At 49.4% G+C, this 23,761-nt stretch overlaps 1 protein-coding gene across 1 annotated transcript in view; it reads left to right on the plus strand.

The window, feature by feature from the left end:
* The window catches only part of GNA11 (G protein subunit alpha 11), a 52,540-nt gene that overhangs the window by 15,247 nt on the left and 13,532 nt on the right, over positions 1–23,761 (plus strand). Inside the window, exons 2-5 of the mRNA XM_066604675.1 lie at positions 13,577–13,761; positions 14,015–14,169; positions 16,238–16,366; positions 22,209–22,338. Coding sequence (XP_066460772.1) covers positions 13,577–13,761; positions 14,015–14,169; positions 16,238–16,366; positions 22,209–22,338 — 599 coding nt within the window. The remainder of the gene's footprint in view (positions 1–13,576; positions 13,762–14,014; positions 14,170–16,237; positions 16,367–22,208; positions 22,339–23,761) is intronic.

Below are 23,761 nucleotides of genomic sequence, written 5' to 3' on the forward strand. Positions count from 1 at the left end.
CCATAGGTGATGAAGAGTCGGGGGATAGAACGGTTCTGCATGCCCGCTGCTCTCCGGAGTGACCTGTATGGGGGAGAGTGCGCACGTCACTCAGGAGTCACCTTCACCGGCGGGGAGTATTAAATTAGCAGCCCTGATATGTGTGGGCACCGATCGCTGCTGTCGGACAACCAGCATCTGTTCTGTATGCGACGGGATTGACTTCCCATCCTACCCCATGCAAACCCCGAAGGACGTACGGGGACATCTTTTTGGGTGAGGTGGTTAAAATCTGCACAGTGGGTCATTGATGAAATTTGTTAAAATCTCCTTAATGGCTTGTATGGTGAATCCTTGGGGTTTTGTCTGTAGCATTTAATGTGTGGACGTGTCCGAAAGCCTAAACGGTCTACCTTGTAGGGGTTAATGCTGCCAGATCTGCATGGTGCTTATGCCATAAACTATACAGAGGGTATCGCTGAACATGTTTAAAGGGGTTTTCTGAAAACTCTTGGTGACCTAGCCTTTGGATGGCCAGAGGGTCCAGAGCGCTGTCTGTAGTGCAGTGGCCGGCTTTGATATTGCAGCTTTCATTTATGAAAGTAAATTGGATCCTATCTTCTGCTATTGATGACGTCGCCCAAGGATGGATGATCACTAGGTTTACCCCGTACAGACCACATGACTGTTGGTTACGTTGTGTGCGGTGGGTTTTTGCGCTGCATCGCAGGCTGGCATCCAGTAGACCCTTGTGTGAGGGTCTCTTCCCTCCTCCGTTCTTCACCCTTATTACATATTGACTCATGGCCAGCTCTCAGACGTTGCAGTTCTGTTTCACACTGTTCATTCTTCCAAATTAGGTGCCGTCTCGTGTCTTGGCATTTGGGATGCATTTTTGCATTAAAGGAGTTTCTGGATCTTACCTTCCTTACCTTTGGAGGCTAGTGGGCAAACACGTCCGGAAGCGTCTTAAGTCAGAGCCAAGGTTTCTGTGTGTTCTTAAGGGTGAAGTCACAAGCTGCAGATATCGCGTTATTAGTCGGCGGAGGAGGATTTTAATTTTTTTTGCCCCAAACCATAAACCAGACTGTATGAAACTTCCATAGAACAATCGTACATCCGTCACCCGATCCAATGCCTGCGCCATTTTCCACCAAGCCAAAAAGACTGGCAGGGGCAGAAACCACATGAAATCGGAAATTAAAGAGACCTCCTTTTCACACCTTAACCCCTTCTTGTCCTACGGCATAGATTTGCTGATGCACGCCCACAACAGTCGCAATCGGCGGTCTCGACTATTTACCCCTTTTAAATGATATCAGTTGGCAATGGCATTTAAATGTCCCCCTCCGTAATGAGATTGCAAGTTGCCGTGGCAACACACTCCTGGGCTGCGATAACAGATTGCCTATCAAGGCGCGTCAGGGGCAAGTCTTGATAGACTCCGAATCGAGTGTTACGCAATACTAGCGTACTTTATACTGTAGGATCGCATGTTCTATGGAGGCTAAAAAAGAGAAATGAGTAAAAAAAAAATGACTAGAAAAAATTAAAAGTAGCCAAAGTTAACCCCCCCCCCCCCACACACACCTTCTCTCCCATATTTGAAATGGGGGGGGGGGGGAAAAATCCAAAAACACACTTGGTGTTGCTGTGTCTATAATTGACTGCTTGGAGAGGAGGTGATTGCGAAAAAAATGCAGTCATATGAACTCCAAAATGGGAACATTAGACACTACTAGACGGCCGGCAAGGAAGATGAGCCTGCGCAACTATAGTGATGGGAAATAAAAAGTTATGGCTGTCAGAAGATGTGTGTGTGTGTGTGTCTATATATTGTATTTTTGGTTGTTGCCGTAATCGTATTGACCGACAGAATAAAGTTGTCACCACTTTTTTTTTTTTCTTCTTTTGCCGCAGTGTGTACACCATGATGGCGGAATTACGTTTTTGTTTTTTGTTTTTTCCTGTTTATTGCTCTTCAATTTCACTCCATTAAATGGTACATAAAACAATATCAGTTGAAAAATACAACTCGTCCCGCCCAAGAACAAGATACGGACAGCTACGTCTGAAAATGGGAGAGTTTAAGATTTATTGAGTTGGTAGAAAAAGGGCCGCGTCATTAAGGGGTTAAACATTCAGGGTTCCGTCCTCATGCAATTTCTTCAAAGAAATCTGAGCTGGAACGAATGCTTGATGTAAGACTGATCTGAAAGTCTCTCTAAGTTCTGGCTGCACGGCGGCATCCGGCGCTCGGCTTAAAGATCGCGGCGTCGCATCTAACACGAGACGCAAAAAATCCCTCACACACAATGATTCCTTCATGCCATGCAAGTTGTGATATGTAAATCGCAGCTCGGTCACATGACAGCAAGTTACGTACAAGTCACTTTATTGTTTTTACCACCCTTTGTGAGACTTTTTAGCGTGACCAAAGCTCCCATGCAGCTCCTGGGCCTGGAGGGGTTGTCCACAAAATAGTGAGTTTTTAGATTTACACTTATTAAACATTTAGATTTTAAATTTAATATCTTCAAATGTGTTGGAATATAAAACAGGCGGCTATTCTGTATCCAACCCGTGAGTGTTCCAAGGTGGTCATACCTACCTAGTCTTCTCAGCAGTAATACTGTCTCACTATCACTAGCTCGGCATCTCTTCTGACAGCAGAGAAGATATGGCAACTTCAGAAGCGGCCACTCACCACACTGGGGATCATTCCACATGCCTGGTAGAGCAGAGAGAAGCAGCCGCATGCCACACTGGGGATCCCTCCACTGCCTGGTGGAGCAGAGAGAAGAAGCCAAACTGGGGATCCCTCCACCTGCCCGGTGGAGCAGAGAGAAGCAGCCGCTTGCCCTACGAGGGATTTCTCCACCTGCCCGGTGGAGCAGAGAGAAGCAGCCGCTTGCCCTACGAGGGATTTCTCCACCTGCCCGGTGGAGCAGAGAGAAGCAGCCGCTTGCCCTACGAGGGATTTCCCCACCTGCCCGGTGGAGCAGAGAGAAGCAGCCGCTTGCCCTACGAGGGATTTCTCCACCTGCCCGGTGGAGCAGAGAGAAGCAGCCGCTTGCCCTACGAGGGATTTCTCCACCTGCCCGGTGGAGCAGAGAGAAGCAGCCGCTTGCCCTACGAGGGATTTCTCCACCTGCCCGGTGGAGCAGAGAGAAGCAGCCGCTTGCCCTACGAGGGATTTCTCCACCTGCCCGGTGGAGCAGAGAGAAGCAGCCGCTTGCCCTACGAGGGATTTCTCCACCTGCCCGGTGGAGCAGAGAGAAGCAGCCGCTTACCCTACGAGGGATTTCTCCACCTGCCCGGTGGAGCAGAGAGAAGCAGCCGCTTACCCTACGAGGGATTTCTCCACCTGCCCGGTGGAGCAGAGAGAAGCAGCCGCTTACCCTACGAGGGATTTCTCCACCTGCCCGGTGGAGCAGAGAGAAGCAGCCGCTTACCCTACGAGGGATTTCTCCACCTGCCCGGTGGAGCAGAGAGAAGCAGCCGCTTGCCCTACGAGGGATTTCTCCACCTGCCCGGTGGAGCAGAGAGAAGCAGCCGCTTGCCCTACGAGGGATTCCTCCACCTGCCCGGTGGAGCAGAGAGAAGCAGCCGCTTGCCCTACGAGGGATTCCTCCACCTGCCCGGTGGAGCAGAGAGAAGCAGCCGCTTGCCCTACGAGGGATTCCTCCACCTGCCCGGTGGAGCAGAGAGAAGCAGCCGCTTGCCCTACGAGGGATTCCTCCACCTGCCCGGTGGAGCAGAGAGAAGCAGCCGCTTGCCCTACGAGGGATTCCTCCACCTGCCCGGTGGAGCAGAGAGAAGCAGCCGCTTGCCCTACGAGGGATTCCTCCACCTGCCCGGTGGAGCAGAGAGAAGCAGCCGCTTGCCCTACGAGGGATTCCTCCACCTGCCCGGTGGAGCAGAGAGAAGCAGCCGCTTGCCCTACGAGGGATTCCTCCACCTGCCCGGTGGAGCAGAGAGAAGCAGCCGCTTGCCCTACGAGGGATTCCTCCACCTGCCCGGTGGAGCAGAGAGAAGCAGCCGCTTGCCCTACGAGGGATTCCTCCACATAAGAAAGAACAGAAATTCTGCTCACTGGAACAAAGATGTAAAGTAAAATCTTTATTCAAGCCATGTAGGGTAAATCCCAAAAGTACTCCTACAAGTTTCAAGTGCTGACAGATAAAGTCAGATATTGCTAAATGTCAACCTAAGCCCGCCATGTATTAAAAAATATATCACATGACACTTTAGACACTATTGGTAATGCGCAAAACTAAAATGAAACTCCTTAATTAGCCGATTGCACCCAGTCACAGACCACAAAACGGTCTCTACCATGGAGGAATGTGTGGCGTTCTGCCACGTGTTCTGAATGTGCTATTAGCTTTATCTGAACCACGTTGCGTTATGCTGGAGAGCGTGCGCAGCCCACCTGGCAGCGTCTACAGAACCTCCCCCATTGCCATGGCAAGAACTGCACAAAATGCTAGGTGCGCTAACCAAAATGTAACACCTGACTTATGACCTTTGATAAGTCAGACGAGCGTGTATGTGCGCACAGAACTGCGCGCCTATTAGAACCATTGGTTCTGTGTCTTACAGGCGTGAAAATACTCACACCTGTAAACATAGGACATGCGTGCGTTGCATAGGTCCATGTTCCGCAACAATCCCTGCAGGGAATTCCCTCCTTACTGAACACTGTGACAGCACTGTTAGTGTTTAGTGATGAGGAGACTCCCCGCGGAGATGAAGGTATCACCTGCCACAGCTGTGGCAGAGGACCGTGATGTTCTCCCATTGCTTTTAATAGGGCCGTCTCTACAGCAGCCAGCTCCATTAAAAGCAATGGGATGCAGGCAACCCCCATAGTGATTTTCGGAGAACGGCTTTAAATGTAAGCCCTTCCCTGAAAATCATCCATAAGTTGTGTGTTTAAAAAAAACAAAACATGCCTCTCCGGTGCTGTCGGGGCTCGGTGCATCTTGACTTGACTGTCGGGGCTCGTTGACTCCACAGCGCTGATATCCAAAATTACGCATTAACCTACGGCACTGTTGGAGCTATTGATTAGATATACCCAAAGGCAGTCATCCTAATGTCCACAAACCCTATATAGCATAAACGTTAATAGACCACCCCTACAAATGTGATACTAGACTAGAGGAACAATATAAAGAAAACACATTGTGGCATAATACTGTCTGTAACTGAAAAGAGATGAGCGAACGTACTCGTCCGAGCTTGATACTCGTTCGAGTATTAGCGTGTTCGAGATGCTCGTTACTCGTGACGAGTACCACGCGATGTTCGGGTTACTTTCACTTTCATCTCTGAGACGTTAGCGCGCTTTTCTGGCCAATAGAAAGACAGGGAAGGCATTACAACTTCCCCCTGCGACGTTCAAGCCCTATACCACCCCCCTGCAGTGAGTGGCTGGCGAGATCAGGTGTCACCCGAGTATAAAAATCGGCCCCTCCCGCGGCTCGCCACAGATTTGTTCTGACATAGAGGAGGGAAAGTGCTGTTGGTGCCGGAGCTGCTATAGGGAGAGTGTTAGGAGTATTTTAGGCTTCAAGAACCCCAACGGTCCTTCTTAGGGCCACATCTAACCGTGTGCAGTACTGTGGAGGCTGCTTTTTGCAGTGTTGCACTTTTTTTTTTTGTATATCGGCCGTGCAGAGCATTGCGCCCTGCAGTAATTATTCATACTCCAGGGCCAGAAGTGGTGGTTAGGCAGGGACAGAAGACATATTTATTGAATATAGGCAGTGGGCTTTAGCAAAAACATTTGGGGAAAAATCTATTTGGGCTGCCTGTGACTGTCCTCAGTGTACTGGGTCTGTGCTGGGTGTAGTTGTCCTCCTAATTCATACGCAGCCAGCTAAATGTTACAGCAGGCTTGCGCAAAATTATTTCCTGGCGTTCCGTAAGCGAAGTCAGCCTCCAACCACAGGCCAATAAGCGGCACATTTAATTACAGCGTTCTGTTTCTGCATTACTGGTAATGCAGCATGCTGAGGGGTAGGGGTAGGCCTAGAGGATGCGGGCGAGGACGCGGAGGCCCAAGTCAGGGTGTGGGCACAGGCTGAGCTCCTGATCCAGGTGTATCGCAGCCGACTGCTGCGGGATTAGGAGAGAGGCACGTTTCTGGCATCCCCACATTCATCTCACAATTAATGGGTCCACGCGGTAGACCTTTTATTAGAAAATGAGCAGTGTGAGCAGGTCCTGTCGTGGATGGCAGAAAGTGCATCCAGCAATCTATCGTCCACCCAGAGTTCTACGCTGTCCACTGCTGCAACTCTGAATCCTCTGGCTGCTGCTCCTCCTTCCTCCCAGCCTCCTCACTCCATTACAATTAGACATTCTGAGGAGCGGGCAGACTCCCAGGAACTGTTCTCGGGCCCCTGCTCAGATTGGGCAGCAATGGTTCCTCTCCCACCAGAGGAGTTTATCGTGACTGATTCCCAACCTTTGGAAAGTTCCCGGGGTCCGGGGGATGAGGCTGGGGACTTCCGGCAACTGTCTCAAGACCTTTCAGTGGGTGAGGAGGACGATGACGATGAGACACAGTTGTCTATCAGTGAGGTAGTAGTAAGGGCAGTAAGTCCGAGGGAGGAGCGCACAGAGGATTCGGAGAAAGAGCAGCAGGACAATAAGGTGTCTGACCCCACCTGGTTTGCTACGCCTACTGAGGACAGGTCTTCAGAGGGGGAGGCAAGGGCAGGTTGCAAGAGCAGTGCGGTGTCCAGGGGTAGAGGCAGGGCCAGACCGAATAATCCACCAACTGTTTCCCAAAGCGCCCCATCGCGCCATGCCACCCTGCAGAGGCCGAGGTGCTCAAAGGTCTGGCAGTTTTTCACTGAGGAGTGCAGACGACCGACGAACAGTGGTGTGCAACCTGTGTCGCGCCAAGAACAGCCGGGGAGCCACCACCACCAGCATGCGCAGACATATGATGGCCAAGCACCCCACAAGGTGAAACGAAGGCCGTTCACCGCCTCCGGTTTGCACCGCTGCCTCTCCCCCCTGTGCCCCAACCTGCCACTGAGATCCAACCCCCCTCTCAGGACACAGGCACTACCGTCTCCTGGCCTGCACCCACACCCTCACCTCCGCTGTCCTCGGCCCCATCCACCAATGTCTCTCAGCGCACCGTCCAGCCGTCGCTAGCACAAGTGTTGGACCACAAGCGCAAGTACGCCGCCACGCACCCGCACGCTCAAGCGTTAAACGTGCACATAGCCAAATTTATCAGCCTGGAGATGCTGCCGTATAGGGTTGTGGAAACTGAGTCTTTCAAAAGTATGATGGCGGCGGCCCCGCGCTACTCAGTTCCCAGTCGCATTACTTTTCCCGATGTGCTGTCCCAGCCCTGCACGACCACGTCTCCCGCAACATTGTACGCGCCCTCACCAACGCGGTTACTGGCAAGGCCCACTTAACAACAGACACGTGGACAAGCACAGGTGGGCAGGGCCACTATGTCCCAGCCTCCACTAAATTCACCCAATGTGCCGTCAGGGAGATAGAGTCAGAGCCTGGGACCACTCACGTCCTACCCACCCCCAGAATTGCGGGCCCCAGCTCGGTGGTGGTATCTGCGGCGGTGTATGCTTCCTCCACTAAACCACCCTCCTCCTCTTCCTACGCAACCTCTGTCTCGCAATCAAGATGTGTCAGCAGCAGCAGCACGTCGCCAGCAGTCGGTGTCGCGCGCCATGCCAGCACAGCGGTGGGCAAGCGTCAGCAGGCCGTGCTGAAACTACTCAGCTTAGGAGAGAAGAGGCACACGGCCCACGAACTGCTGCAGGGTCTGACAGAGCAGACCGACCGCTGGCTTGCGCCGCTGAGCCTCCAACCGGGCATGGTCGTGTGTGACAACGGCCGTAACCTGGTGGCGGCTCTGCAGCTCGGCAGCCTCACGCACGTACCATGCCTGGCCCACGTCTTTAATTTGGTGGTTCAGCGCTTTCTGAAAAGCTACCCACGCTTGTCAGACCTGCTCGGAAAGGTGCGTCGGCTCTGCGCACATTTCCGCAAGTCCAACACGGACGCTGCCACCCTGCGCACCCTGCAACATCGGTTTCATCTGCCAGTGCACCGACTGCTGTGCGACGTGCCCACACGGTGGAACTCTACGCTCCACATGTTGGCCAGGCTCTATGAGCAACGTAGAGCTATAGTGGAATACCAACTCCAACATGGGCGGCGTAGTGGGAGTCAGCCTCCTCAATTCTTTACAGAAGAGTGGGCCTGGTTGGCAGACATCTGCCAGGTCCTTGGAAACTTTGAGGAGTCTACCCAGATGGTGAGCGGCAATGCTGCAATCATTAGCGTCACCATTCCTCTGCTATGCCTCTTGAGAAGTTCCCTGCAAAGCATAAAGGCAGACGCTTTGCGCTCGGAAACGGAGGCGGGGGAAGACAGTATGTCGCTGGATAGTCAGAGCACCCTCCTGTCTATTTCTCAGCGCGTTGAGGAGTAGGAGGAGCATGGGGAGGATGAGGAGGAGGGGGAAGAGACAGCTTGGCTCACTGCTGAGGGTACACATGCTGCTTGCCTGTCATCCTTTCAGTGTGTATGGCCTGAGGAGGAGGAGGATCCTGAAAGTGATCTTCCTAGTGAGGACAGCCATGTGTTGCGTACAGGTACCCTGGCACACATGGCTGACTTCATGTTAGGATGCCTTTCTCGTGACCCTCGCGTTACACGCATTCTGGCCACTACGGATTACTGGGTGTACACACTGCTCGACCCACGGTATAAGGAGAACCTTTCCACTCTCATACCCGAAGAGGAAAGGAGTTCGAGAGTGATGCTATACCACAGGACCCTGGCGGACAAACTGATGGTAAAATTCCCATCCGACAGCGCTAGTGGCCGAAGGCGCAGTTCCGAGGGCCATGTAGCAGGGGAGGCACGGAGATCAGGCAGCATGTACAGCACAGGCAGGGGAACACTCTCTAAGGCCTTTGACAGCTTTATGGCTCCCCAGCAAGACTGTCACCGCTCCCCAGTCAAGGCAGTCGGCGGGAGCACTGTAAAAGGATGGTGAGGGAGTACGTAGCCGATCGCACGACCGTCCTCCGTGACGCCTCTGCCCCCTACAACTACTGGGTGTCGAAGCTGGACACGTGGCCTGAACTCGCGCTGTATGCCCTGGAGGTGCTTGCTTGTCCTGCGGCTAGCGTCTTGTCAGAGAGGGTGTTTAGTGCGGCTGGGGGAATCATCACGGATAAGCGTACCCGCCTGTCAACCGACAGTGCCGACAGGCTTACACTCATCAAGATGAACAAAGCCTGGATTTCCCCAGACTTCTCTTCTCCACCAGCGGACAGCAGCGATACCTAAACAATACGTAGGCTGCACCCGCGGATGGAAGCATTGTTCTCTATCACCATCAAAAACGGGGACCTTTTAGCTTCATCAATCTGTGTATTATATTCATCCTCCTCCTCCTGCTCCTCCTCCTGAAACCTGACGTAATCACGCCGAACGGGCAATTTTTCTTAGGCCCACAAGGCTCAGTCATATAATTTTTGTAAACAATTTTTATACGTTTCAATGCTCATTAAAGCGTTGAAACTTTCACCTGAACCAATTTTTATTTTAACTGGGCTGCCTCCAGGCCTAGTTACAAATGAAGCCACAGTAACCAAAACGATTAATGGGTTTCACCTGCCCTCTTGGTTGGGCATGGGCAATTTTTCTGAGGTACATTAGTACTGTTGGTACACCAATTTTTTGGGGCCCTCGCTTACAGTGTAATCCAATTAATTTTTTGCCCACCTGCATTAAAGCTGATGTTACATCAGCTGTGCTGGGCACTGCAATGGGATATATTTATGTACCGCCGGTGGGTTCCAGGGAGCCACCCATGCCGTGGGTCCACACGGGTAACTGCATGTGTCCACTTCTAAAGAACCCCAGTCTGACTGGGGCACGCAGTGTGGGCCGAAGCCCACCTGCAGTAAGCACGACATTACCTCAGCTGTGATGGGCAATGCAATGGGATATATTTATGTACCGCCGGTGGGTTCCAGGAAGCCACCCATGCTGTGGGTGCACACGGAATTCCCATTGCGGAGTTGTACCTGGCTGTGACTATTTATAAAAAACCGCGGTCTGACTGGGGCATGCAGACACCTTAACAGAATGAATAGTGTGTGGCACATAGGTTCCCCATTGCTATGCCCACGTGTGCAGCTCCTGATGGAGGTGGCACAGGATTGGATTTCTCATTGCTTCTGTACAGCGTTGTGGGCTATCGCCCCGCCCCTTTTAAAGAGGGTTGCTGCCTAGCCGTGCCAACCCTCTGCAGTGTGTGCCTGCGGTTCCTCCTCATGGCAGACGCACTTATAAATAGAGATGAGGGTGGTGTGGCATGAGGGCAGCTGAAGGCTGCGCAGGGACAGTTTGGTGTGCGCTGTGGACACTGAGTCGTACGGGGGGGGGGGGGGGGGTTGGGCTTTTCAGAAGTAAAAATTGTTGGGAGGGGGGGGGCACTCTTGCCGCTATTGTGGCTTAATAGTGGGACCTGGGAACTTGAGATGCAGCCCAACATGTAGCCCCTCACCTGCCCTATCCGTTTCTGTGTCGTTCCCATCACTTTCTTGAATTGCCCTGATTTTCACAAATGAAAACCTTAGCGAGCATCGGCGATATACAAAAATGCTCGGGTCGCCCATTGACTTCAATAGGGTTCGTTACTCGAAACAAACCCTCGAGCATCGCGATAATTTCGTCCCGAGTAACGAGCACCCGAGCATTTTGGTGCTCGCTCATCTCTAGAAAAGACACAAAAGAGACATACAAGACTAATAAATTACTCAGCATCACTTCTGACATCGGAGAAGACGATACAACTTCAGAGGCTGCGCTCACCGGGGAGGACTGAGCATGTGCGACCGCCTTGGAGCCATTGCTGAGGTGGACACAGGAAGCAAACAGACCTCTGTGAAGTCAGCACCCCATCTTTCAAAAAAGTTAATTTTTTTATAAGTTCTGGATGCACCCCAAAGAGTTCTAGAGTTCCCAATTAATTTTAAAAATAGTTCTAGCAAATTAGGCAAAAAAATGAACAAATGTATCTCTGCGGTGCTAACTTCCAAAAATGATATTACTAAATCAGCGAGAACTTTGTAAATATTGGTTCTAGAGCTTCGAGCATTAAGAGTTTTCTTCAGAACTCTTGAGGTGCTACCCAGAACTCTTATAAAATCGCAGGATTTCCTAAAAAATTATTTATACATAATAACTGAAATTTTTGGATCCGGGATTTGAAAATCAGCGAGAACTTTGTAAATATTGGTTCTAGAGCTTCGAGCATTAGGAGTTTTCTTCAGAACTCTTGAGGTGTTACCCAGAACTCTTAGAAAATCATGGGATTTCAAAAAATAAAAATAAAAATTATTTACCAATAACGTTGAAATTTTTGGATCCGGCATTTGAAAATCAAGTCTTGGTCACACGGGCGTTTTTCCCCGCGATTTGCGGATCGCAAGCTGGATGCGCATCCGCAAATCGCATGACCGGGGCCAAAAAATCGCCCGCAAAATCTTCTCCTAGCCGCGTTTCAATAGAAACGGGCCGGAGCAGTTCAGCGCTGTCCAGCGCATTGAATTCAATGGAACCAGCAATACAGCCGGCTCCATTGAAAGCAATGGGCTGCGGGCGATCTCACGATGAATTTTCGGGAAGGGCTTAAAAATAAGCCCTTCCATGAAATTCATCCAGAAATGTGTAAAAACAAAAAAATATATATACTCACCTGGTCCCGGCAGACGGAGTTCAGCCGCGGCCGGCCGGCAGTTCTCCTGAACTGCTCAGAGTAGTATTCAGCAGCCGGGGCTTTAAAATCCCCGCCTGCTGAATGAGCTGCCTCTGATTGGTCAGGCTGTGACCAATCAATCAGAGGCAGCTCTCACTCACACCCATTCATGAATGGGTGAGTGAGTGCTGCCTCTGATTGGCTCAGCGCAGGGACCAATCAGGGGCAGCTCTCAGCTGAATGACAGCTGAGAAATCTCAGAAATCTCGTCCACACGGGATGGCAAATCCGCTGCGTCTAAGCCGGCAGAAGCCGCCGCTGCGGATTTGTGTAAATTTTTTTTTTAAATCCTGCGATTTTATAAGAGTTCTGGGTAGCACCTCAAGAGTTCTGAAGAAAACTCTTAATGCTCGAAGCTCTAGAACCAATATTTACAAAGTTCTCGCTGATTTTAGTAATATCATTTTTGGAAGTTAGCACCGCAGAGATACATTAGTTGATTTTTTTTGCCTAATTTGCTAGAACTATTTTTAAAATTAATTGGGAACTCTAGAACTCTTTGGGGTGCATCCAGAACTTATAAAAAAATTAACTTTTTTGAAAGATGGGGTGCTGACTTCACAGAGGTAGCAAACAGCGCTATTCTAACAGGACTGGAAAAAATATATATTTATTGTGTGTATGAATGAGACAGGCCTTGGTATGAACACTCATTTAAAAAAGTATAATTAAGACAAAGTGCAGCTAATGTGAAACGTGCCGTCAGACTTCAGTTCTAATTTACTTGAGGAAAAAGGTTGGACTCGCGTTAAGGCCGCCGTCACATGGGCGATTGAAATATCGCGAGATTTGTGTGTTGCGAGACGCACACTCCTGAACCCCCACTCATTTGAATGGGATCATGCAGATGGGTAATCCCGCATGGCATGTTCTTTTATGCGTGTTCTCGCATTGTGTTGACCTTTTTCAAACCACCACCACCGCGCCTGACCGTTCCCTTCATCCCCGACTGACGTGGGATGGGTTTGCCATGAAAACGCCTCGCACCCGTGGGGATTTCACATGAACGAGAGTGTAATATGTGAGCAGGATTCAGGGTCCCATATCTTGCTCCCCAGTGTGAAGTTAGTCTTGGGCAATGGGGGTGGTGGCTTCAGAACTACAATTCTTTCATGGCTTACCTTCCTCCTTTCATGGCTTACCTTCCTCCTTTCATGGCTTACCTTCCTCCTTTCATGGCTTACCTTCCTCCTTTCATGGCTTACCTTCCTCCTTTCTTACTTCCTGGATTCTACCGCTAATGACTGATCTTCAGGATAGGCTGCCGGTAGATGATGGGTGGGAATCCACCACAGTGCAGATGGTCTCCAAAGGCTCCAAAAAACATGATGGATATTGACTTTTTTTCAATCCCTGGCTGGAAATCCCTTTTGTGTCCATCAAAGTGTTTAGTGTTTTATTACCCACTAGGGTAGTCCCTGGAAACCCACTGAGCTGGCCATTGTGGCCTTTGTAGCTGGCTTATATAGTCCAACTGTGTGACCTCGGTCTTGTTGGGACTCCGGCTCTTGGACACAATCTGCGCTACTAAACACTTGAATGCTTGATGTGAACTTATTTGTTCTCCAACTTGGCCGGCCGGCAGTGGTTGTACCAACCGTCCTATGGGGGGACCTGCAGGATATCCATGAAGACAGAAATAAGATTTGGCATCTTAGAAATCCTCTTTGATTGGTAGGGTGGATCTCCTAGGAAGCCAATGAGGTTGGTAACTGGTGGTCCGTGCCGTGTCTAACCCATCTCATGTTTGTGCTGCAGGTACCGGAGAAAGTGGGAAGAGCACTTTCATTAAACAAATGAGGATAATCCATGGCTCTGGCTACTCGGAAGAAGACAAAAAGGGCTTTACCAAGCTTGTGTACCAGAATATCTTTACTGCCATGCAGTCTATGATTCGTGCCATGGACACATTGAAAATCCTTTATAAGTGCGATCAGAACAAGGTAAGCTTTAGTGCGAGCGCTCCACGCAGACCCAATATCGTAGACTGGGCGATTCTGACTATTGGATCTCCATTTATGAAAGTTGCATCCTGCATAAAATCAGTAATTTCTGTACTTCTCTAAGATGGGAGAAAGCAAAGACGGAAACAATGTAGCCTTAACTATTGCATTCATACTGGTGGCCGGGAGTGGCGGCGTCTTGTAGAGGAGTCCTGCGTGCTAACCGCTCCCACACACTTGTCTTTCTCTCCAGGCTAACGCACTGATTGTACGAGAGGTGGATGTGGAAAGGGTCTGCACGTTCGAACAGCCATATATCAATGCAATCAAAAACCTGTGGAATGACCCGGGCATCCAGGAATGCTACGATCGGCGACGGGAATACCAGCTGTCAGATTCCGCCAAATAGTAGGTTTTCCTAAGACTTTTCTATGCGTGTTCACAGTTATGTCTGTTCCATTCTTTGTACATAAGGAGTGACGGACCCCCAAGATCCCCCGTAGGATGTGTTTAAACAGTCATATTGTAGTTAGTCAAGTTGGTGGTGTTTGGGCCGGGTCACTGAATCGCTCTTATTATATGCCGTTGACTTTGCTAGCTTGAGGATGACTTGGGTGCAAAGTTTTACAACTAGATCTCGTGGTCTTCTCCATGCATTTGGGAATTGTCCCACTTTTAAGATTGATGACCAGTCCTCAGGATAGGTAGCTGATCAGTGGGGGTCCATCACCCAAGGCATGTGTTAGAATAAGCTTCTACCAAAAGTGAGAACAAAGGATTGGGCATGTGGAAGTCTGACATGTCCAATCTTTAATTTTCCTGTCCTCTGCTGTTGGGGGAGAGCTAGGCGGTCCTCGTCCACAGATGATTGGCTGGTTCCGGGTTCAGCTGCTGATCATATAATGTGTATGGTTACCTTATGTAGATGAAACTAGAAAATCTAAAGACAAGAGTTAGGGGGTCTTCTGCTCCCTCTTTAGAGGATGCAGGACAACTGTCCATTTAATTATATGGTCGTTGTGTTGGGGCCCATTTACACATGACCTCTTTCTGTGCGCCGATGCCCGACAGGCTGTCCCAGCAACAATTGTTCCTGTGACTTTACGCAGGAACGAGCATCACTAGTGAATGGAGGGGATCGTTCCGGCCCGCTCGCCTCTAGTCACAGTAAGACGGCCGTTCGTAAGTGACCGACGGCCTGCTGACACGGATTGACGCAGTCCAGTTTTCTGCATGCAATTAAACAAATTCTCATTGGCCTTTCAGTGGCTGCATGCATGTACACCGAGCACCTAATGTATCCCTGCAGGACGCGATGATCTGCCAGGCAGAGACCTGGTTGATGACCAGATCTAGTCAGAGGCTCGGCGGCTGGTCTTGTGTGATCTCCTGACGTGGCCCGGAGTGAAGAGGCTCTTCTTTCCCGTTCCTAGTACCGATGTAGCTGAAGGATGCAGTCAGGTCGGGATCATCCCAGAAAAGCGTACCAGTTGTCACCGAACAAGACCAATCGCTCGCCTGCAAAGGCTTGCTAGAAGTTGGACTTTCATCTGCTGCAGCGCTACAGCTAAGGCCCAATGTCCACGGGAGGATTTGAATGCGTAGATGATCCACAGTTTCAGCAGTCCATAGGGAAACCCGGGAGTCCACAACTGAATTGCAGCTTGCAGATTAGTTTTGCGGACCTTTAGGGTGCGGAAATCGAATCGCATTTCAGTGCGATTACTGCATGGACGGCCTCCATTGAGCTCAGTGGAAGCTGTCCAATCCATGCCCCAATTGCAGTTGACATTGCGGATGGGCTGTGGATTCCGTGGGAAAGCAGGAGTTTGAAAAAAAAAAACCCCTCTACTGCAGTACAGAAAAAAAGACCCAGAGAGGTAAGCAGAGTCCTCGGCCGCGGGCAGGGTCAGATTCCACTGCAGGCTCCTACCCGCCCGTGGACAGGAGCCCTAAGGCCTTCTTCCCACTTGTGCTGCTAGTTGCATTGTTTGCCTCTCTTGGGTGTCGAGTAACAGAAGTGCCAGGTTCAGCACAAATGGCACCGGCGTTTACTATATTAGTGGGATACGTTGGACGTCTGTCCTGCTGCCTGTGGGCTTACCTCCCCAAAGAATAGCACTACATGCTGTGTTCTTCTGTACTGAACCTGCAGCGTGCGCAGAGTCGGGGGTGGACGGCCGTATGCGGGTTGTACCCGAGGAGCTGCTCCATATGGTGGTTGAAGCCCCCTCATGTGAATGGCCTCATGTGAATATGGGTGATATCGGTGGGGTACGTGGCCTCATCAGACGGCCATCAGGACAGGCACTCCTGTAGGCTGGAGCTGTCAATATATAGAACCTCATGCTGCTGAAGTATTCTTGTAGCCACAACCCACAGCAAGAGGAAGATGATGACCGCAACGTTCCAGGGGCTTGATCGCTTTCAATACGCACAAACGAAGCGATTAGTGATTGTCTTTGTTTTCTTTCAGTTACTTGACAGATGTGGATCGCATTTCCAAGCCCGGCTACCTGCCCACCCAGCAAGATGTCCTGAGAGTCCGAGTGCCAACTACTGGGATCATTGAGTACCCTTTTGACTTGGAAAACATTATTTTTAGGTAAATTCAATATCGCCGCTCGTCTCTCTGAATTTAACCTTTTAATTTTAATTGGGTTTCTAGGAGATCTGGTGGCATTTGGGGGGAAAAAACTCCTACAGGATGTCAGAGTATATAGAGACCCCCAAGTCGCCTCCCCCGCAGCGTGGGGCCTTACTCACACCGTTGTATTCTGAACAGGTCTTGCTGCCCTTTCTATGGAACAATTGGGGTTTTAATTTATTTTGCTTTGTTTCAGCACAGAACTACTAATAATACTAATTCGGCTGTCCCCATCCCTCATGGGGCCGGGCTGACAGTCGGGGTTCTTGAAAAGCAGTGATAACAAAATGCAAAAGAAAACAAAAACTTTGAAGAACTGCTGGTCAGTAGCGCGTTGAGACTTCGTGTGTAAAGGCTCCTTCACCCTGACGAGAAAATCATTCTCTCCTCTCGCTTCTCCCCCCCCCCCCCTTTATTTACATAACACAGCGGCTGCTCACTACTGAACAGCAGCTGTTTAAGCTACACAATGAGCTTCATCGCTGATTGTTTATGCAGCATGAAAGACCCGCCCCCTGCTGGCCGCTCCATGAACCAGTTAGTCACATGCAGGGTCACAGAGACGAGTGTCGGGCATCGTTTACCCAATACTCGTTCCGTGTAAATGGGCCTTAACTTCACACGAAGTGATTCACAGACGGATATTTGCTCGCCAACATGGAATTTCCGAGTGGATGTGAGGCGTTTTTATATAAAAAAAGCACCTTGCATCACTTTGAGGAAGTAGTGTTCCTCTGCTGTGTCCCGCATCGCACTGGCGCACCCCAAGTGCGTGGTGTGATGCTGCTGCCGGGCCCTCTTGAGAACAATATGCAACGCAATGGCGTGCCCAGAGAAAGGACGCGCCGCAAAATATTTCCTGCATCGCGGTGTGATGGGGGGGGGGGGGTGAATCGCTCACATGTTGGACTCTGTTCAAAAGAATGGGGTTCATGTTGGTGCGTCCAGAAACGTAGAAGCTTTTGGCTACATACATACATACATACATACATACATACATACATACATACATACATACATACATACATACATACATACAAATTTTCTAATTCTCCCCATTATTTTCTCCTTGCTCATGGGGTGACTGCACTGAATCCACAGCGGGTCCCCTGCCATCCTGACCTTGGCCGTGGCGGCCTGTTATTTGCTGTAGATTTCATAGTGGTTGAATCTGGATCTGTGCCCGTTCCAACTTCCTGAAGTTGTGTTTGTACTCTCTCACTCCACCCAGCGCACCTCTCCGGCTGCTTCAGGAAGCTGAACTCTACGGCTAGACGGCATAAAGATCGCAGTGTTGCGTTGCGACGTAGCATCTAATCCTTGTCGGGGGGGGGGGGGGGGGGGTCGTGTTGTGGCCTAATGTGATAAGGCATTCACACAAAAATGCTAAATTGTTGTAGAATTGGTCGTGTGCAACTTTGCCATCGTAGACTTCAATGCAAGTCGTGCATGACTGCGATCTGTCCATGATTTGTCTGCTTTTTAAGCTGAGGGCTACATGCCGACTTTGGCAGCAACACAAGTCATGCAGCCAAAGATCACAGCGGAAGCTTGCGATCTAATAGAAGTCAATGCGGTGACCATCCCATTCAAGGTGTTTTCATCCAGAGGATTGATCTGAGGCTAGATTGGTACTAGCTACTGTGGCCTTTCTCACCGCTCGATCCTCAGCCTCTCTTGTCCCAGAGAGGAGGCCCGAAGCATTTTAATTATCATTACCTTCTATATAGTCCCCCTATATAGGCTACAGACCATAAGTATACAGTCAGGAGGATGAGCTGTTATCTCCTCTATTATACCTGTGTGATCATCAGCAGGAACTGTAATAGGAGTGCCTGAGTTCCCCTGTAGGCAGTTGCTGTGATAGATCCTTGTAACAGCATGACACAAACTAAAAATATGACTAGAAAATGAATCTATAACCCCAAGTAGATCTGAGCTGGGTGGAGCCAAGGTCACATGACCATCTTAGAGAAAAAAGGACGGAGTTTCAGATTGAAAGAAATAACCCCCCAAGGTAACACGATCCCTCTTATATATACTGATGAATAGCTACATCATGATGGGGGGAGGGGAAATATCACCAGAGTGGCCCTTTAAGCTGAAATGTTTGCTAGTGGGAAGACGAGTCCTTGCTACATATCTGCTTCCATCCTCCACACTGATCACTTCAGTCTGGTGGAGCCCAGAGCCCTTCTTTCATGAGGAATAGACTACCACTCCTACTTTTTTCACATCGCATCTCTAATCTACAACAGTATTTGCCTTCCCTTAAAAAATCGGGCCTCTTGGAGAGAAACGAACCCCCTATCGCCATCTAGTGGTGAGACTAGGAACTCCCCACACTACTTCTGTTAAACCAAAAACTTTTTTTTTGTTTTTTAAAACTTTAAATTTCTTATCTGACGACTGCTCTTCACATGGAGGGGACACTGGCTGACTGTTGCGGCCTCATTGGAGCTGGCGCACAAGCTTTTTCGGACTAGATAGATGTTTCAGGGGTTTTTTGTTTTGGGTGGCTTTTGCTAAAGCCAAAGTGGATTCGAAAGATATGAGGAGCATAAAGGAAGTACTTTGTACTTCACGTTCCTGCTGGATCCGCTCATGCCTTTTGGTTAAAAAAAAGAAAAACCTGCTGGAAGACTCTATTTGAAAAACCAAAAAAAAGTCACAAATCAGTGAAAAAAAAAAAGTTGTCTCAAATAAACACCAGGAAGGCAGACAGGTACCCCATTGCTTTTGGACAATTCTTCCCCTGAATTGCAGATCTGACCTGACACGACCAGGACTGGTTTTTGTCCCCTGGAAGTAACAAAGCTTCCCATTGAGTGACAGCAAGCAGAGATTTTGAAAATCAGTTTAATTGATACAGAAAGTCTTGTATACTGGGGAGCTCTGGAACCTCTTCATTATGCACAGAACAGGTCATCAACTGCTTAAACCTGGAAAGTCCCTTTAACAAGCTGTAGTGCATGACTTCCAGTTCAAGGGAACTTGGCACCTTGCTGCAGCTCCACAAACTAAGTCCTGGTGACGGAGGCGGGTGATGCGCGGTGGGTTTTTTTGTTTTTTGGGCAAGGTTTTAAATCTATTCCCCTGCTCCCTGGTCCCCGCTGCTGATGGCTGCGTGCCACGCGCAACTCTGACTCTTCTCAGATTGCCGTGTGAATGCCCTCCCATAGACTTGAATAGCAGAGCGCATGCGCAGCAATCCGAAGAGTCAGGTTTTTGTGCGCAAGAATCGGGGATTGGATGAATCTAAAAAATACATCATCTGGCACAGTCGCCTCCACTGCCGGCGCTATAACGGCTTGTGGTGCTGTAGGGAGGTGACGGGTTCACTGTAGTTCTTCATTTTTGCAATAATCTGCTGCAAATCCCTATTTAAAGGCTGCTTTACTCGCTTACACCTTTCTATAGCACATCTTACTCCGCAGCGCCGCACATCACTCGATGTCCCCTTGGGGGCGCAGTCTTAGTTCACCTACTAGTGTGTTTTTGGAGTGTGGTGGTAAACCAGAGTACTTGGAGGAAACCGGCACCAATCCTGCCAGAGCATACACAGTCCAGGCAGATGTATTACTCCATTATACGTACGTTCTACCTTCTGAACGGCCACTTTGTTAGAGATGATCCCTTCTGATACCGGTGAGCAAGTTCTTGGTGGATCCATCTGTGCGAGTCCACAAGGAGAATCCAGCAGTCTGGGTATCGTTGGTGCTAGACCATCGGCCAGTATTTCTACAGCGGTCAACCTCCTGGGGTTTTCTCTTGCAACGGTGTCAAGTATACCGAAAATGGTGTGAGCAAGGAAAGACATCCAGTGAAAGGGAATCCTGTGGATAGAACTCTTTGCAGGAGTCGGAGAAGGATGTCAGGCTACACGGACGAGCGAGATTTCCTAAATCCTCCCTCACACGGGTGACACGATATCACCGTGCGATAATCGTAGCGATATAACATCGGTGGTCTGTGTGATGTCGCTGCATTTTCTCGTGGCAACACCGTGATTTTTGTGGCACTACAAAGTCGCGAGACTTTGCAGCACCACTTGTGAGGACTTTCGGGGGAGGGAAGGGAATATAAGCCTTACCCCAAAAAATAAGCCCTAGCTGCAGGAAAAATAAAAAAAACAAACATCACCTAGAGGCGCTGTCAGCTCCGCTACGTCTTGTCCCCGACAGTTGGCTCCAGCATCTCTTCTGGCCGGGGATTGAAAAATCCCCACCTCCTGGAAACACTGCCTCTGATTGGCTGATCATTGTGACACTAAGCCAATTGGAGCCAGTTCTTGCTGAACCAATCACAGCCATTCATTTAGCGCTGGTTCTGATTGGCTAAGCACACAGCACTCAGCCAATTGGAGGCAACGCTTCCAGGAGGCGGATATTCTTCAAGCCCTGGCTAGTAGAGATGAAGGAGAACAGTGCTAGGGACTGGAAAGAAGATGCTGCAGAGCCGGACAGCACTTCTAAGGGGATGTATACTGTTGTTCTTATTTTTCCCTGCAGCTATGGCTTACATTTGGCTGTAACAATAGGATTTCCTACTGTCAAAGTTGCAAAATCGGGCCTTCGTGCGATGCAACAGAGAGGTAGACTCCATAGGGAAACATGGGCTACAAAACCTTGCAAGTCGCAGGCATATCGCTGGACCTGCAAGGTGTTTGACTCGCAGTGTCGCCACTACAAAGCATTGCACATGTGAAGGAACCCGTAGGAAAGCATGGGCTTCACATACATGCCATTTGTAGCAAAAAAATTGGTTGACTTTGTTGGCCGTGTGACGGAGGCCTTAGGCTTGCTTAAAGGGGTTGTCCCGTGCCGAAACGGGGGTTTTTTTTTTTTCAACCCCCCCCCCCTCCCCTCCCCGTTCGGCGCGAGACAACCCCGATGCAGGGGTTAAAAAAGATCACCGGACAGCGCTTACCTGAATCCCCGCGCTTCGGTGACTTCTTACTTACCTGCTGAAGATGGCCGCCGGCATCTTCTCCCTCGGTGGACCGCAGGGCTTCTGTGCGGTCCATTGCCGATTCCAGCCTCCTGATTGGCTGGAATCGGCACGTGACGGGGCGGAGCTACACGGAGCCCCATTGAGAAAAGCAGAAGACCCGGACTGCGCAAGCGCGTCTAATTTGGCCATTAGACGCTGAAAATTAGACGGCACCATGGAGACGAGGACGCTAGCAACGGAGCAGGTAAGTGAATAACTTCTGATAACTTCTGTATGGCTCATAATTAATGCACGATGTATATTACAAAGTGCATTAATATGGCCATACAGAAGTGTATAGACCCACTTGCTGCCGCGGGACAACCCCTTTAAGCGTTGCGGACGATCCAAGTTCATCCCTTCTTGGCAGCAGTTTTCCCTACGGCTAAAAGGACACTTTCAGCAGTACCATGCGCCATTCCAGAAGGGCCGTAGAGTCCTGGATTGGTTTGAGGAGTCCGCAGATCTTGGTCCGAAGGAGCCTCTCTGGGATGAGGTAGAATGAGCTGCTCAGAACATCCATGTGATTTACGACAACTACAAGAGGCTATCCTGTCGGGATGGGCCAACGTTTCTACCGGACTAACTCAACATCTAGTGGAATCTGCTGTCAGAAAGCCGAAGAAGGTCCAATGCTACTCGCTGGATGTCTCTCTGATAGTGACCACTTAGAGTGGGGTCCCCCCCCCACCCCCCCAATGGGTGAACTGTTTTAAAATGTAGCACTGATGGTATCCAGCCTTTTATAGTAATCTCCAGCGATGCTCGGACTTCAGTCTGATTTTGGTTTTGCTTTTATTCCTTACAGAATGGTGGATGTTGGAGGTCAGCGGTCCGAACGGAGGAAGTGGATCCACTGCTTTGAGAATGTCACCTCCATCATGTTTCTTGTAGCTCTAAGTGAATATGACCAAGTCCTCGTGGAGTCTGACAATGAGGTGGGTCTACCTGCTCTGGACGTACCTATTGGGGGGGGGGGGGTGTGTGTGATATAATATATATATATTTGTGTGTGAGAATCCTTTTATTCATCGGCGTCGCTGTACGAGGGTTTGTTTATCGCGGGACGAGTTGTATTTTTCAGTGGTACTATATAATGTATGGAAAAACTTAGAATTTTTTTTTTTCAAGTGGATAGAAATGGAAAAAATGACATCCCGCCATCTTTCGGTGCTGCTTGTTTCTACGGCGCACAAAATGCAACACAAATGATGTAACTTTATTCAGCGGTCAGTCTGATTACTGCGATACCAAACATATCACAATTTTTTTTTCCAAAGCTATTTAATTTTTTAAAATTATTTTCGGTCTCCATCTTCTGTAGCTTTACTGCATCACAGAAGGGGAAATCTAGAATTAAAACCAATCACAGAGAATGGCCGTTACTTACTGACTGGGGAGTGCATATAGATGCATCCTCCTCTCACCATGCAGGTAGCTGACTACCAAATGGAGGAGCCAATAACACCTGTGCAGGACACCGATGAGACGGCCACTCACACTGCCTCCTGATAATGAGGGGGTGGATGCTTGGTGTAAACTCCCACACATAGTGGATACAGGGTGCCAGACCATTCTGATATGTATTTTTCCATTGACACCGTTGTGCGCGGGCTCGTTTTTTGCGGACGCCCTGTAGTTTGCGTCGGTATCATTTTGGAATACTTAGGACTTTTTGATCGCCTTTTATTGCATTTTTTTTTTCTTGGAGACAGAATGACCAAAAGAGCACATTTCTGGCGTTCTTTGTTTTTTTTTTTTCTGATGACGTTCATGTTGCGCTGTAAATATTGCATTACATTGATAGATCGATCGAGATACCGAATGTGTATTTTTGTTTTATAATTTAGATTCTTCCATTCTAAATCTGGCAGAAGGGTCTTTGTCTATTTTTTAACTTTTATTACTTGTTTTACTAATTAAAAAGGAAAAATAAGAATCGCTTTTTTTTTTTCCTAAGTGCCCCCAGAGGTCAACAACTTGCGTTGCATTACATCATACTGCGATCAGGCAGGCTGTCAATCAAGCCACCCCAACAACATGGCTTAATAAGCATTACAGCCCTGGGCCATGACACCCGTATGGCTCCCTGCGATTTTATCGCAGGGGAACCGTACGGGACGCCCTGCGATCTCCCTCCATACACGTCTTCCAGCTGCAGGAAATAAAAACACGATAGGCCAGTCACTAAGCAGTTAATGGTCCATACCTTCACAGACCCTCAAACCGCTGTTTACAAACCTCCCATGCCGTATGCCAATTGGGTGCAAAGAGTCTGATGGGTGGTACCCTCCTCAGAAATTGTCCTGGCTTTTCCCTCCTCCTTCCTGCTTTGACTCTGGCTGACCTCTCCAGCTGGAG

The sequence above is a fragment of the Eleutherodactylus coqui genome, chromosome 5 (assembly GCF_035609145.1).
Source record: "Eleutherodactylus coqui strain aEleCoq1 chromosome 5, aEleCoq1.hap1, whole genome shotgun sequence".
Taxonomy (NCBI): domain Eukaryota; kingdom Metazoa; phylum Chordata; class Amphibia; order Anura; family Eleutherodactylidae; genus Eleutherodactylus; species Eleutherodactylus coqui.